The 16,125-nt window shown below is 47.6% G+C and overlaps 1 protein-coding gene across 3 annotated transcripts in view; it reads right to left on the reverse strand.

The window, feature by feature from the left end:
- Arhgef7 (Rho guanine nucleotide exchange factor 7) overlaps positions 1-16,125 on the reverse strand; it is a 106,681-nt gene that overhangs the window by 68,656 nt on the left and 21,900 nt on the right. For 2 of the 3 annotated variants that reach the window (XM_032919253.1, XM_032919256.1), the window contains exon 2: positions 6,052-6,138. The exons of the other annotated variant lie outside the window; for it this stretch is intronic. In XM_032919253.1, coding sequence (XP_032775144.1) covers positions 6,052-6,138 — 87 coding nt within the window. The remainder of the gene's footprint in view (positions 1-6,051; positions 6,139-16,125) is intronic. 3 annotated transcript variants of the gene reach the window in all.

A 16,125-nucleotide genomic window follows, 5' to 3' on the forward strand; every position in this document is an offset into this window, starting at 1 on the left:
TTTAACTACCTAAGTCACCCTGGCTCATTTCAACACTGGAGACTGAAGTCTTTTGGAACTCTCTCCACACTGAGGCAGGAATTAAAGCCTCACTCAAAGGAAGCTCAGCCTTCTCTCTCCTTTTCAAGCAGCTGCAAGCCTGCTTTCAGCAGGAGCTCACCCTGTGCAAAGTGCTTCTGCCCTAGTTACAGGTACCAGGCTGGAAGGAAGCGCTACAGATACCCGGCCCGCACAGTGTACCAGCCAAGGCTGCTCTTTCAGCCTCACAAGCTCTTCCCACCCCACCTCAGGGAACTGGGAATGCCTCACTCCTACCTCTGAGCACTGAGCAGAAAAGGAGCACATCAAGCAGGACACACAAGGATAAGAAACACTGTATTATGGAGGTCTGAGGGAAAAAGACTTCTAACAGGTACAAGCAGTTGCAGGGCAGCCCAGGAAGATACCTTATGTACTGTTGCTAACAGACCATGACATAAGTCAACAGAGAAGGTGGAGGCAGCTGTTCAAAGCCTGTATGAACTCACACCTTTAGCCTTGCTGTGGCCTTGCAGGAATATACCTGCAATGACAGTTACAACTTAAGGTGCTAGCTCACAGAGAGAAATGGCCTTCACTGTTTACAGCAGAGGAAACTGAATCCCATGTCCACATTCCACAGGATTTACTGGCCTCCAAGAGGCAGTCACTGAATCAAGAGACAAACACGGGGCATGAAGAGATGGTGGCACTGCTACTGTACTGTGCCAAGCTAAGGTATGTTACAGAAGTATATGCTACGGTGTCACAGGTATCTGCATACGTGCAATGGGAAGAAGATTAAACCACTGACATGGACATCTAGCCACAATATCTCTAGATGGCAGTGCCATGTAGTTTTTTCTCCTACATGTCTCTACTTTCTGAGCTTTATGTAGCAAACACAAACCACCAGGCAACTGAAAAGCAGAATAAGCACCGTGGTTTAACACTAGTGGTTTCAACAGGAGCTGCCTGGCACTCGCTGTGGTGTTTGTTGCCAACCCGTGTTTCTTACAGCACATACAAAACCAAGCATCAAAACACCCACTTGCCAACTGACAGAGAGGCCGGGAGGGAGGGAGGGAGGGAGGGGGGAGAGAGGGAGGGATGGAGGGGGGGAGAGAGAGAATGGAGGGGGGGGAGAGAGAGAGAGAGAGAGAGAGAGAGAGAGAGAGAGAGAGACAACCATGCATCTGGAAAGAAGCTGATGTCCAAAACAAACCAGAAGTTAGGCCACTGCCTAAAACCTTTATTCTGTAGCCACTTCTCAAAAGGCCTAAGAATAACCAAGAGCTATTTTTCATAAAGTTCAACATCACTAATATCAAAGTGTAAAGCACAATGAACTATGGCCCCCGACCTCTCAGCATGTCTACTGTCAAAACCACAAGAGACACCTGCAGGTAGGATGTGAGGAAATGGAGTCCTCCAACACTGATGGGTGGGATGTAAGCTGGTCTATACATCACAGAACTTATAGAGTGGTGACTAAAATTAATCGCCCTGTGCTCCAGCAATCCCACTAACAGGTGTATAGCCAAAGAAATTCAGACAATGCTCCCTATATATTGCAAGAGTGCTCACAATAGCCTCAAAATGGAGACAACCTGAGATGACAATGTCAGAAAACACGACACACGGAAGCACCGGGTCACGATGAGTGTGAAAAGGAGGACTGAGGCCATCAGCACTGGCAGCTCGAGTGAACCTAGAGAACCAGCAGGTAACGTAAGCCGAAAAACCAACAGCACACAGCCTCCCTCACAGCCCAACAGGAACTGGTGAGCGGCAGTCACTGGGGCTGGGAGAAGGACAGGACAACAGGAGGATGCCTGGTCACAGGGGACAGTGTCAAGGTGGCCAGTGGGCACTGCACAGTGGCAGCTACAGCTGACATCATGCGTGTGAAGGTGCTATAAAAGAACCTGGCGTGTTCTCATTGCAGAAGGCTATGATGGCAACAGATGGAGACTAGCTCGATATAATCATCCCACAATACAGTCACACGTCTGATACGCCACACTAGGCCGTATTAAGAAACTAGGTTGTGAAGCAAACGTTATGCGGACAGTTAATATCTTAATCTCTACTGAACTGGAAGACCAAAAGTACAAGCCAAAAATGCCCAAGAACAAGGAAGGGCAAAATACATTTCTGTTCTGAATCACCAAGACCTTTGGATGATGGCTTCTTCACAAGACAGTGAATATTTTAATTACTGTTTTTGACTAAAGCAGAAGACGATGTTGATACTATCTGGTATATGAGACGGCAAGTGGGAAGACTGTAGCCCTGGGTCATCATCCCTTCCGGGTCCCACATGTGTACCAGAGCCAGCTGGCTGGGAAAAAAAGAGCTGTGGTTTGCGTCATTTGACAGAATCCCAGAAATCATCTTGGCAACCGTGAGAAATCACATCCGAATCTTGTTTTCCTTCCCAGAGCAGAGATGCTATATTGGAAGCAACATTGGTTCTTCAGCAGGAGAGCCATGGTGCCATGCTGCTCTGCCAGTTCCTCTCTTGCCTTGGAAAGGCCAGTGCCATCTGGGCAGAGGACTCTGCCAGGATCGCTCAAAGCCAACATGGCTCCCACTTCATAATTTCAACTGGGACTTTTGAAAATGACCTGAAGTACACCCATCTGTAATGGTGCTAAATTCCAACTTTTCAAAATTCATGACAAAAGGAATGTGCATTATTACATTTGCAAATATGTAATAAATAAAAACACTTAGAACGACGGATATTTCTCTGAGGAATCAAAGTACACTGTGCATTTCATAACTTTGCTGCTAATGTCCCTGATGCTGTGTGTCATGACATGGGCTAAGCTTCGTACGACACCAATGGAACTAGATTCACATGGCCTTAATTTAAGGGGTCTTGTTTTATTACTATTTCATGTTATTGGGCGCTTTGCCTGCATGCATGTCTGTGCACCAGGTGTGCGTGCCTGCAGAGGCAAGCATCGGACCTGGAAGTGGAGTTAGGGATGCTTGTGAACCACCATATAGGTGCCAACACTTGAACCAGGCTCCTCTGGAGAGCAGGCAGTGCTTTTAACCACTGAGCCATTTCTCTAATACCAAGTTTAGATTCTGAATAGAGCTACCACAAGCATCATGGGAGTGACAGGAAAAACCAGTTTTTTTCAAGGAAGGCAGTCTCTGCTCTGGATAGCTGCAGTTTGAGTTTCATTCATACAGGTGCTTAAAATTAACATTACTGGGTAAGAAAATCTTGACAGTTAATATATTGTGACCATCAATAAATATATCTAATATAATTTGAGAACAGAACAGCAACAAATAAGAAAACACACTGTCCCCAGCTGTTCCACCTGAGGCACTGCAGACAGAGGACTTCATGACTTGTCTCTCAGTTCACTAAGGTACTTATGTTTGCAAACAACACTGCCAACATCATCATCATCACTTCCTTTCTTAGATACAAATGGATAGAGACTGGCACTGCTGTGCCCAGTTTTCTACACAAATCAGAAAATAAAAATGCATGTGTATATATGTATGTGAGAGCGTGTTAATGTATACAAGTTCACATATACACATGTACACGTGTGGGCATGCATGTGGAGGTCAAAAGTAAACCCTGGTTGTTTTTGTCAGTCACTTTCCACTTTTTTTTTTTTTCTTTTTTTTCTTTTTTTTTTTTTTTGAGGCAAGGTCTCTATTTGAACTTGGAGCTTGCCCGACTGGCTAGCCTCTCTAGGCGGCAAGCCCCAGGGAATCCGACCATCCGAACCACATCACTAAGATTCTGAGCACCACGCTTGGCTCTTTCTCCGGTCCTCATGCTTGCACACCAAGCATTTTACCGAATAAACCATCTCCCTGGCACCTACTCCAAATATTTCAAGGCAAACAGTTGGTTGAAAAATAAGTTGTAAAAAAATAAAGAGGCCAGCAAGATGGCACAGCAGGTAAAATCTACTGCTGTTAAGGCTAAAAAACTTCCATCCCTGGAACTCACATAGTCTGGGAGACAACCGTCAGTTTCTCTGACCTCTGAGCAAGTACTGTGCACACTGGCACACACACAAACACATTCGATAGAAGCTTAAAAATAACTGATATGGTGACAGTGATGGTGAGTTCTTTTCTTTAAAGAAATCATGAGGAGCTGAAATGGAGCAGGCCAGTCTTTTTTACTAACACAATTCAGTCTGAACACCCTGGGAAAAGCCCCTTGGTATTAAGTACTAATAACAAAAGCTAAGTTAGAATTTAGGCTGTTTTGTTTCCCCATCAATTTTAAAATGTCTTCGGTCTCCCATCTTTTGAGAAGTTGGTGACTATTAAATGTGTCAGTCCTACTGTTGCTTAGAGGTCCAAGGCCCTTCCCTCAGGGCTTCTGTCTGTGGAAGACTGTCTTCCCCTGAACATGACTCTGATCTGACACAGTTACAGACTGATGGATGAGTTAAAGCCATTCCTTTCTCCAGGAACTTCCTAAAACATGATAGCTGAACAAACTGGGGGTTTAAGTATGGTATACTAACCTTGAGAAAAATGTTGTACTTTCCCACTGTATTTTTAAGTAACTGGAAGAGATATTTACTCTTTAAAATCAGCACAAAATAGGACACAATTGGTCTTTTTTTTTTTTTCCCCTTCAAGGGGAAACCTATTTGCTATCACAAGTGTAACTTCGGACTTGTCCTCTTAGTAACCAATCCTTAGCAAGGACCTGCTTGTGTGGAGGGCTGCTCTAGGTGCCCAGGACAGGTCCATGTTGGGCTCTGACAGCATCTCTGGCAGACTCAGTGCCATAGAAGCCATTGCTATATGAAACGGCAGCCGGCATTGCAACCTTTGCAAAGCTGCAAAGGGGCAACTTTCACTTCCCTTTAAAGCAACTTCTTACAACCTTAATGTGTAGGGTAAGTCTGAAAGAATACTGTAATGTAAAACCCAGGTGTATGAGGGTGGAATCCTATGACAAAAGTCAGACAAAGTAAATCTCCCAGTCACTAAAACCGCAAGGCTGGTGCCACCGAGGGAAGCCAATGCCCCATTTTTTAAAGAGCTGCGAGACTTCCTGAAATCACCCAGCCATTCTCCAATTATCTGCATCAATTGCCTTTAAGTCATCAAATAAATTAACAAAGAGACGGTAACACTTACATCACTACAAACCACTGTCTGTCCAATTTCAATTAAATACACTTACCCAAACAACTGGGTTGGATGGCTTCTACAATTAATTCATCTCAAGAAACACAAAGTCAGACTGTCCTACCAGGACTGAAGTGGGTGTGACATTTCCAACCCTTCACAGGGTGAGGAAGTGACTTCGAAGCTCATCCACCTGAGCTCATCCATAAAAAGCAAAGCCAGTTTTCTAGATCTGCAACACTGCCCCAGGAATAACAAAAGGAAACAGCGACATCCCTGGGGAACTGACACTGAAGGACCACAAAGGGTCCATGCACCATGGAAAAAGACAATCCCGCGGAGTTGTCCCCAGAGGCAGGTTTTACAAACCCCGTTTTCAGGCTCGTGAGTTTTCTAACGTAAGCATTATGGGTGGAGGATCCAGCCACACCGCCGAATTTCGGGCCTGCAGAAGCAGCATATGAGGACCAAGAGGGGTTTGGCCCTCGACATTTCAGCTTGGACCTTGCCTGACCACCTGCTGAGGGCTGGGTCCGACCTGAATATGATACTGGGGAATCTCAAAGGGCGGTTTTCAGGAGTGGACAGATGTCCCCGAGCAACGGGGACTACCAACGTGCCACCTGCACAGGAGCTCGAGAACCACAGGGTTCTCGTGGAGCCAGCACAAGGTGTGGGGTCCACACGCCGGCCGCGAGGAGACGTCGAGTGGCTTCTTGTCCCGGGATGAGAAGCCCCGCTCCACAGAGGCGGCGGTGAGGAGCGGTCGCCCCAGACAGCGTCAGCTCCGGCGACCCCGACCCGACTCCCGGCCACCCTCGACCCCGGCCCTGCCTCCCCCAGCCCGACCAGACCTCCCGCATCCCTGCCGGGCCCGGCCCCGCGCTCACCCACCTCCAGGCGCAGGGACGCCCCGCAGGCGCGCAGGAACTCGCGGATGTTGCTCAGGCACTCGCTCTCGTTCCGCGGCTCCGGGTAGACCTGCAACACACAGCGGCGCTGAGCGGGCCTGACGCTTCATCCGCTCCCCTTCCTCCAGGCTGCACCAATCTCCGCCCCTGCCCGCACCCGGAAGCGCGCCCAGAACCGGAAGTGACGTCGTCAAACCGCGCCCCCGCGGTCTCTTCCCGCGGGTGCTGCGTCTTCAGCTGCGGCTGCTTCTTCCCATCCCTGTTCCAACCCTGCTAGTGCTGGTCCCGGCTCCCCTCACCACGTGCTCCATGGCTGGGGTCCCTCTACACGCACTCCACTTCCTGGCCTTGCTCCGGCCCTGCCTCCTGCAGACCTCCGCTCCAAGCCACCTCCTCCAGGCCCTGATCTGGGCTCCCATCCCACGCGCGCCACCTCCTGACCTGCATTCTGCTGGCCGCACCTCACTAATACCCAGAACTCTACCTCTGCTGCACGAACAGTCCCAAGAAGGTTCGAGAGAACTTCCCTTCTTCCTCACCTAGGTTCCTGCAAAGTGCAGTTTTAGTTCTAAAGCCATGAACTAATTAAATTAATGAGCAGCATAAATTCTGCAGGTCGGCATGAAAGTGCCCAGATTTCTTTTCCCAAACACAGGCTGTGTGCTTTGTGATTGACTGTGGGTAAGGCCTCACTATGAGCAGTGAGGGAAGGTCTGACCTACCACCCAGTGCTTCCGTGAGGCATCCTGCCACACTTGCCACATGTTATGCACCCGACCGCACCAGACATTAAGTGAAACAACAGAATCCGTGACTGGAACACTGTAAGAAAGACCCTGATATATCAGGGGGAAAATTATTTAATTCTTAAAGTTTCTTAACCTAGACGTTTATAAAGAACAGATTTTCTAATATGGATTGGATGAACTAAATGTTGGCATTTAAATCGTCACCCAGAAACACTGAAAACATTCAAGATTTTCTTTTAAACAAGGAGAAATCACAGCAAACATCTACTACGCTCAGGAATCCAGGTGGTCTTTGCAAAGTGCTTCGGTCTCTAAAACTGGCAAGTGTTCAGAAACACTGAGAGAAATGAGCCTCCTCCCTCAGCTGAAATGTCCTTAAGCTTATTGTCCTTCCACGTTGTCTTTCTTTTGCAAGAGACCCGTTCATAAGGTCATCACAGGTTTATTTGTAAACTTCCCCACTTAACACCAGGATAGATATAGTACATTCCCTTTACATGTGCGGCCTGTGAGCAAAGGCCATGCTCAACTGCTTTAGTTCTCAAAGCTATAAGCAGGTGCCATCTCTCATACTTAGTACCGTGTTTGCCTGCCAAGTAATTTTAGTTGGTGGTTTTACTGTTTGGATGTCCTCCGAATATGCTATAGTTCCTAAGGGCAAGGAGGTAGTGATGTGTCCTACAGAAAAGAAAAACCTTGATGTTTGATAAGCTTCACTGGGCCATGCGTTACAGTGCTGTTAGCTCTGAGTGAACAGTACAATATATCCACAAGAAAAAAAGATTCATCAGTGGTCCAGGCTGCTCCAGAAAATTGCTAAGGCAACACCGAATCCCTCGTGAAACTGTGGAGAAGATGGGAAAGCAGCAAAATGTGTATTCATGAGGTGGTGACCAATAAAGAAGGAGTTGACAGCATTTCTAGTCTGAAAGCAAGTGTAATTTACAGTTATATTACCTGGGGTCAGAAACAAAGTTTCCTCAGCTGGTCGTTAAAAGACTGATTGCATCACGAAAGTGTCAACTTTAGGACAGACTTTGTTATCTATAGCTAGTTCTGTGTTGAAGAACAAAACGAGACAACATGTTTTCCATGAGCATCGGAAAACAAAACTTTGTGATGGAAACAACTTCTCAGACTCTGGGCGGATGCTTCAGACACCACGCAACCTTGCTACTGTGTGTCAATACCAAGGGCGAATTGTAAATATAAGCTGCCCCTAATGGGGTACAGAAACCAAACCCAGGGCCACTTAGGATGAAACACCTCAACTGCATGCCAGGTCACAGGAGATGACAATAATGTATGGATAGCATCCAGAATGTTTTAGGATTCGTTCCACAATTGCTTCATCCCAATCCATGAATACTCTTCCAGGACAAAACCTACCTCCTGGGTTATTAACTAATGTCCCTATTCATTTCTGTGAAGAACCTGAAAATGTTCGCCCCTGCACAAATTCTTCTCATGCCCCCAAACCATCATCTCTGTCATCCAACCCCCTAGTCAGGGCACAGTACAAGCTTTTAAGGCACGGTGCCTAGGTAAGCTGTTCAGTAAACCTTTAACACTCAAAGGTCCCCGAGGAAACTTCCAGTGAGACTATTGGAAACCCATCACCATGTGCAATGTCAGCTGTATTGGCAAGCCTGGGGCAGCAGCAAGTAACTGGCTATCATCAGTTAACTATCGGAAAAGGGTTCAGCCAAGTTCCCTTAATGACTTTGAAAGTATGACAAAATATAAATAATAGCATCAAAACTATAATGAATACTGCCCAGCAAATGAATGGAGAATGTTTGACAGAAGGAAGGAAAACTAGAGGAAATTTGGGCTGGGAGGGCAGTAGAAACCACTGGCCAAGTCCTGGAACTGATCAAACATGGCATCAGAGTAAATACCATCAGTAAGACAACACAGTGTCCTCAGAGCAGCTAACGTAACAATCCAAGTCTGCCTTGGAAAATATATCCTATGACACGAAGATGTGAGCTGGTGCTTGAGCACAGCCTCGATTCCACCGCATTTGTCCCTTAAGTCAAGACTGGATTGGTAACAAGCCAAACAGACAAGACTAGGCAATGTTTCCAGCCTTAAGCCAGTCTGATGGAGTCTATTTAAAGAACAAAAAAAAAAAAAAAACGCCAATCTTGTAAAGGAGAGCCATCTTTATCTACACCTTCCGCTTCTGCTGAACAAATTTCAATCCCTCGCAAGGTCAGAGGTCAAAGCACATTCATCTTGCAGCTAGCTCCCTCTACAGTGCGACTGTAACATTTTCATGAAGCCAACCACATGACCTTTGCATAGTACTTTTCTCAAGACTTGCTTTGCACTCCTACTACACAGCGCCCAGTATATGTGCGTGGTGCCGTGTTTACTGTCTGGTTATGAATATTATGTGTATGTGACAAACCAGTATAGCCGTAGTATGAAATATTATACAGTGCTGTATTTGAGAGGGTGTCTTACTGTAACGTTTATAGCATCCATTCTCCCAAAATGCCCTTAACGTAAGGTCATGTATTCACCGGTTGACAGAATCTTGTGACCAGCCATGTGCACACACGCTCACATCCACAGGTACATGCAAATTAGAAATAAGAGATCTGTGCTATGACCAGGGCCTTTTGGTTTCCTAGTCCTGTATTTCCCCCAAGGACATTGTTGCTGTTCATAGAATGTAACTACATCTCTCCTTCTTCTCTACATTTGATTATGAAACCACAGGCTAATTGTTATCTGCTTTCCGTGTATGGTGAGTGTATAAAATAATGGAAACAGCACACATTAATCTTGATAATCGTTAACTATAAAAAGCAGAACTACTCGGGGATCTATATCTTAATGAGAAATGTGATATTTAACTTACACTTCCTTGTGTGGGAATGTGTGGGATCAAAAGGACAAGTGTGGCAGTCAATTCCCTTCTCTCACCATGTGGATCCCAGGAGTCAAACTCAGGTCATCAGACTCAGTGACAGACACCATTACCCACTGAGCTCTCTCCCTCGGCCCAGACTGTTTTTCATCTGTGGATTCTATCACTTTGCTAGAATGAGATGTCCACCTCCAACTCTCTTCCAGACTGTTCTCTCCGTGCATGTGCTGGTCAGGCATCCATAAGGATGAGCACAAGGAAATGAGTTTTCTAATGGGATTATCCTTTGACACCTTATGAGTGACAAGAGCCAAGCTCCAAACGTGGTCAATTACACATTCTGACATTTTGAAATGTTAAACGCTTCATTAGAGCCTCCTATAAACTATGAAAACAAGGAATTAGAAAACCCAGAGTCACAGAGTCCCTGCCACTGGCGTCACTGAACCCAGAGTCACAGAATTGCTGCCACCGGAGTCACTGAAGTTTAACACCCTGGGTGTATTGCTTCATTCATTCTTGTTTTCTTTCTTATAAAGCATGTTTGTGATTGTGTTTAAGTAACAAGAAAGACTTTCATCTTTTAGCAGAATGTCTGAGGAAGACAGAAAATGAGTGATGTAAGCAAGGAATGTTATGAAGAGGAGTAGGGACAGCTAAACTGGCTATGTGGCCTATGGTCACAGGCTCTTTCCATGGGCTACCTTAAAATATCCTTGCCCACATAACTCTTAAGTCAGGTTCCTGTACATGAGTGCATGTAACTAGAACATCAATAAACAAAGCTGATCGGAAAACTGTAATGGGTCAACATTACAAGTGAGTAGCTCTAACTATAACAAACATGTCACTAGGGGAGTCGCTTGACCCCTCTATACCTATTTCCTTATCTCCAGTTGAAGGCCAATAGCCTAGCTGAGTTGTTGGATCAAGTAGATAATAAATTAATCCGGCAACATTTACTGGGCCTCAAGTTCACAGCAGATCATATCATTTAGAAGTGCAGCCCCAGCTACTTAAGAGGGGGACAGGTATATCACTTGAGCTGATCAGTTGATGTCCAGGCACACAGCAAGACAGCATCTCAGGGCAGAGGGGAAACACCTGTGGCATTTCAGAAGTCCATGGTGTTTTCTAAAATGTACATCATCAAGGACAACAGATATTATGGTGTGATTCTAGGATTATTACACATAGAAACCACATAGAAAAGTTCTTCATGATTTTCTAAAGACGGTCTGCATGTAGTCAATGAATAAATGAAAAACTGACATCATCAGGTGTCAGGGCCCACACACACACACACATGCGCGCGCGCGCGCGCATGCATGCACATGAGAACATGTTAAAAGTCCAGCTAACATGGCATGCCTATCAGAAGGAGAACAAGGAGAATGCTCACAATGTCAGAGTCGGCAAGGCTGCAAAGCAACCATGAGCCTGACTTGGGAACCAGTGCAACAGGAAAACAAGCAGTTTCTCCCACAGTAAAATTTGTTTCTACCCTAGGACCCAGCCGTTGTTTGCCCAGGAGAAATCATAGTCACCAGAAGCCCTGTGTTCACGGCTGCTTGCTTTTGATTAGCGAGGCCACCAAGCAGAGGGCTCCGCATGAACTCCAGAATGAAAGCAGTAGCCTGATGACTTGCTCTGCCCAGGCCGTGTCACAACAACGATGCAAAAGGTCCTCCACAATAGTAACTTGCAAGCTTTCACCAGGAGCTAATCAGGACTAGAAATCAGCTCAAAACCTTCCTGGTTTCCACAGAAATAGCTTTTATGCTTGATAATTGATCAAAGTGCAACTGATAGAAAATTAACCGCCAAGTAATGCTGACACCAGAGTCCAGGACCTTCACAGCTGTCCAGTTTCTCCTCCACTCTTTACCAGCTGCTCCTGGCCGGGGCAGCGAGTCCCCTCCCCAACAGGCTCAACAAAGTGCCAGTGAAGGCAGCTGTCTCAGACAGACAGCTGGACAGCTTTTAAGGAGTCTGCGGACCAGCTGTGAAGAAGGCAGGATGTGTGAGTCTGCAGGGCTGTGAACAGGCAGGGCATTGCCACCTGAGCGAAGGAGAGAGCTGTTCACGCTGCAGCAGCATGAACCCACCGCCCAGCGTCTCTAGGTTCTCACTGCACAAAGCCTGAAACCCCACCTGACTCTGATGTCCAGCCAGGCTTGGACATAAGAACTGTCAGAGGCTGACAGAGTGAGTGGATGAAATAGGGAAGTGAGCTGTTGGGGAAAGAATATTCCTGTTCTCTCCCACAGGGAGAGTCTCTCAAGCTCCCAACTCCAGAACAAAGGTCCCACTCTGTCAACAATAATCTTGCCACCCACTGGGGAGGATCACTGTGTGTCCTGAGCCCTGTGCCTCTCTGTGCCATCCACTACATGGCAGGACCTACTCGAGCACACCTCAGCCCCGGTGGATATCAGCCCTAATGGCAACCCCACTGGTGCGTCACAGTAAGCAGCCAAGCTAAGTGGGCACCATGCACCTGGAAATGTGGCTGTGTGGGCTGAGGCTTCCCCAGGCACGGCTGCGGAGAACAGCAGAGGGAGCTCTTATTTTACTCAAAGAGGTGCCAAGACTTGTCCCAAACTATGCTGTGAGCTTCATCAGTCAGCTGTGTCTGCAGAGACATGGTCTCTCAGGCTGCCCATTCTCCAGCCTGCATAACGCCCTGGCAGGGAATAGGGAGACCCTTCCCTCTGGACACTGGTGGTACTGGTACATGCTGTGCTGGCACTATGTCACAGAGCTGTGAGCATCTCACCCCAGCTCCGCACTTAGTGACCTCACACTGGTCCCCAGGAATCAACAAACACCAGAACTCAGGGACTCCATCCAAGAAGCCGTTGTTAAACAGTCGCACCACACACTGGACTTTTCTGTGAAGCCCAGCTTCTACTGGAGTCCCTCTCAATGACAACAGCTCTGGAATCTATTTTCAGGCTTACTCCAGGAGTCCTGCACACACACACACACACACACATGCACTGAGACTTACTCCAGGACTCTTGCACACACACACACATGCACACTCACACTCAGGCTTACTCCAGGACACACACATGCACACACACACTTGCACACACACGCACACACATGCACACACACACACATGCACACACACACACATGCACACACACACACACACACATGCACACCCACACCAGGCTTACTCCAGGACTCTTGCACACACACACACATGCACACACACACACATGCACACACACGCTCAGGCTTACTCCCGGACTCTTGCACACACACACACACATACACACACACACACACACACGCACACACATGCACACACACACATGCACACCCACACTCAGGCTTACTCCAGGACTCTTGCACACACACACACATGCACACACACACGCACACACACACACATGCACACACACACACACTCAGGCTTACTCCCGGACTCTTGCGCACGCACGCGCACACACACACACAGAGGCCTATGGGGAATAATGATCTTGTGAGCACAGCCTCATCTCTCAGCTCACAATTGGGCTCTTTCAGCCTCGCCCGCCCATTTAATGTTATCTGTTCTCTACAGCGACCGTAGCCTGGAGAGCTTCCCAGGGGCAGCTGGAATCAGATAACTGGAAAAGAAATCAGTAAAAACTATGATGCTTCCCCAAGATGGACCACCACCGCTCAGTACCTAAGAGTCATGCTGTGATGGTGTGGGCCGGTAATGGCCGGACTCGGGAGGTAAAGGCAGAAGGATATTTAGTTTAGGGCGAGATAGGTGTATACAACGAGGTCCTGCTCCCCCTAAGCCCCTGGCTTTCTTTATATAACTGAGCAGAAATATGGAGTACAGTGTGGCTTTTCTAATAAGGGGGAGGACAACAACTATCCCCAACCCGTCACCCTTCCCACAGCTCAATGTGTCTTGCCTAGTGCACAGCCCCTCATGTAGGGGTCCCTGTAGGACACACCTTATTAAACCACCACAGCCAGCCCACTGATCCAGCAGCCCATTTCTCCCAGGCACGCTGTGCTTACTGTGCAGCACGGCACAGAGTGAGCGTGCGTGAGCGAGGCTCCCAGCCGGTCTGCAGACGATTCTCCCCAATCCACTGGACAGCAAAAGAGGCAGCGAGCAAAAGTCGCCAAGGTTTACTGCCAATTGTTAAATAAAGTCCTTCTCAAAGACACATGGCTTAGTAAGAAAACTTACCGGGAAAAAAAATGTAAGCCTTTAATAATGTCTATTTTTCTTTTGCTTTTCTTGTTCCCAACATCCCAAATTCCAGCTCCCAGACAGAATGCCACAGCCACCAGGAGGAAGACTAGACATTTTCTGATTGGATAAAACTGGTCAGACTAAAATGAGCAGTGGCAGACAGAAACATACAGCCTCCACTCCCTCCACAGCTCAGAAACACCAGAGTCATGACCCAGGCTAAGCTTAACTTAACCCACATCCTCCAGGACCTGGTTCCCACCAACGCTACAAGCATGTCCAGCCCAGCAGAGAGGAGGCCAGCCTCCCAAAGGCATGCCAGTGCCTAAAGTGGATAAGAAAATATTTAGAGAGAAATCATGTGAACCAGAAGAGCATTTTCCCAGGAACGCCACACAAACAGGCCATGGAGTGGGAACTGCCGAATGAAAGCAACTTGGAAAGGGCAGGTAGAGTAGGTATCCTACTCTAATACCCAACAGCGTGGGCAGAGTAAGTCACTCCAGCCCTCCGAGGAAGCCACTCTTGTAGCTTTAGACAGAAAAGCTGACCAGAGTCATAGCTCAAACTGAGTCTGTGTCCGGTGGCTTCCCTTGAAGGTTTTTTTTTTTCAGAGCTGAGGACCGAACCCAGGGCCTAGCAAGCGCTCTACCACTGAGCTAAATCCCCAACCCTCCCAATTTTAATGGCTCATGTTGAACAGTTGTATTTTGTCATCTGTCTTTGTGGGTTTGGCTTAGTGAATGCCCATCAATGGTGGGATGGCACCTTGGGAGCCTAACTGGCTGACTGCTTCCTCTGTTTAAAAGGAGACGTTTGTTTTCACATGCACATGACGTGTATGTGTTTACATGCATGTGTTTACATGTGTGTGTTTATATGCACCCTGCCTGTATAGGTGCCTTCGGAGGACAGAGGGTGTAAGATCCCTCAGAACTAGAGCTTTGGGTGGTCATGAGCTGCCTGGTGTGGGTGCTAGAAATGAAATCCGGGTGCTCTGCAAGAGCAGTCAGTGCTCTCAACCTGGGAGCCACCTCTGCAGGCCTTGCTTCCCCACCTCTGGGATATTTGGATCCTTTAGCGTCTGTTTCTTCTCTTGCGCATCGTATCTTAAACTGGTGCTGACAACATTTTCAGCTCTCTGATTGATGGTACAGAAAGAAAGCCTCTGCTTTTATTATCATTATTATGATGTATACGAGAGGAGTGTGAGGGGGAAAGAGAGATGGAGAGGGAGGTGTTGCGTGTGTTCTGAAATTGCTCAAGAAGCTTCATTCGTAGCTGATAGACATCGGAAAGCCACACCCGAGGAGGCGACCTCACTGTGCCTTTGCTCATGGGGGGAGCAGTACACAGAGGGGGCAGGCATGCAGTGGGCAAGGGACAGCGAAACCCACAGAGCCCCTCAGGAAGATGGCTGGCCATGAGTTGGGAACAGCTGAGGGCGTGCAGGGCAAAGTGCAGCTCTATAAATAGCGGACGGCCCCCATGCTCAAGGAAGGCAGGACAAGAAGGGTGGAGTGACACTGGCCTGCATGCTTGCAAACTAAACCCCTGCAGGACATCACTGAGGCCAGCGGGGATCTACTAGTGTCAGGGGTGACAAAGAGATAAAAGGCCCCTGGTTCCTGAACTCAGCACAGTGTGGCTGAAATAAAACAGGCACAGCTGAGAGAGCGCTCGGTGTGCAGGGCAGCGTCCTAGAGAAATACTTTTTTTCTTTTTGAAGCACACTTTGAAAATTTGACCTTCGGTGGTTAAAAATAAGGTTCCAAGCGCACACATGAGCTATTTCTTGCGTCCATGTTTCCATGACTGAGACATCCTGTGGCTTATAACTTGATGTCGCCCTCGCTCCTCTACTCAAAGTCTTTTACGGCTCCCACAGCTCTTGAAGAAAAAGCCAGAATCCTTCGAGAGAGTGAAAGACAAGCCACGGACTGGGGAAAGATATTTGCAAGACCCCAAAGACCTCTGTTCTGGGGTAGGAGAGCATTTTAAGAGTACTGGCTGCTCTTAAAGAGGATCCAGGTTCGATTCCCAGCACTTAGAACCATCTGCGGTGGCTCACGACCACCTGTAGCTCTGGTTCCAAGGGATCCAACACCTGAGATTTCCTGCCTGTAGGCTCCTGCCCTGACTACCCCCCAGTAGCGGAGTGACCTGAGAGTTGTAAGACAAATAAACCCACATTGTAGATCACAGCAACAGGAT

The sequence above is a fragment of the Rattus rattus genome, chromosome 13 (genome assembly GCF_011064425.1).
Source record: "Rattus rattus isolate New Zealand chromosome 13, Rrattus_CSIRO_v1, whole genome shotgun sequence".
Taxonomy (NCBI): Eukaryota; Metazoa; Chordata; class Mammalia; order Rodentia; family Muridae; genus Rattus; species Rattus rattus.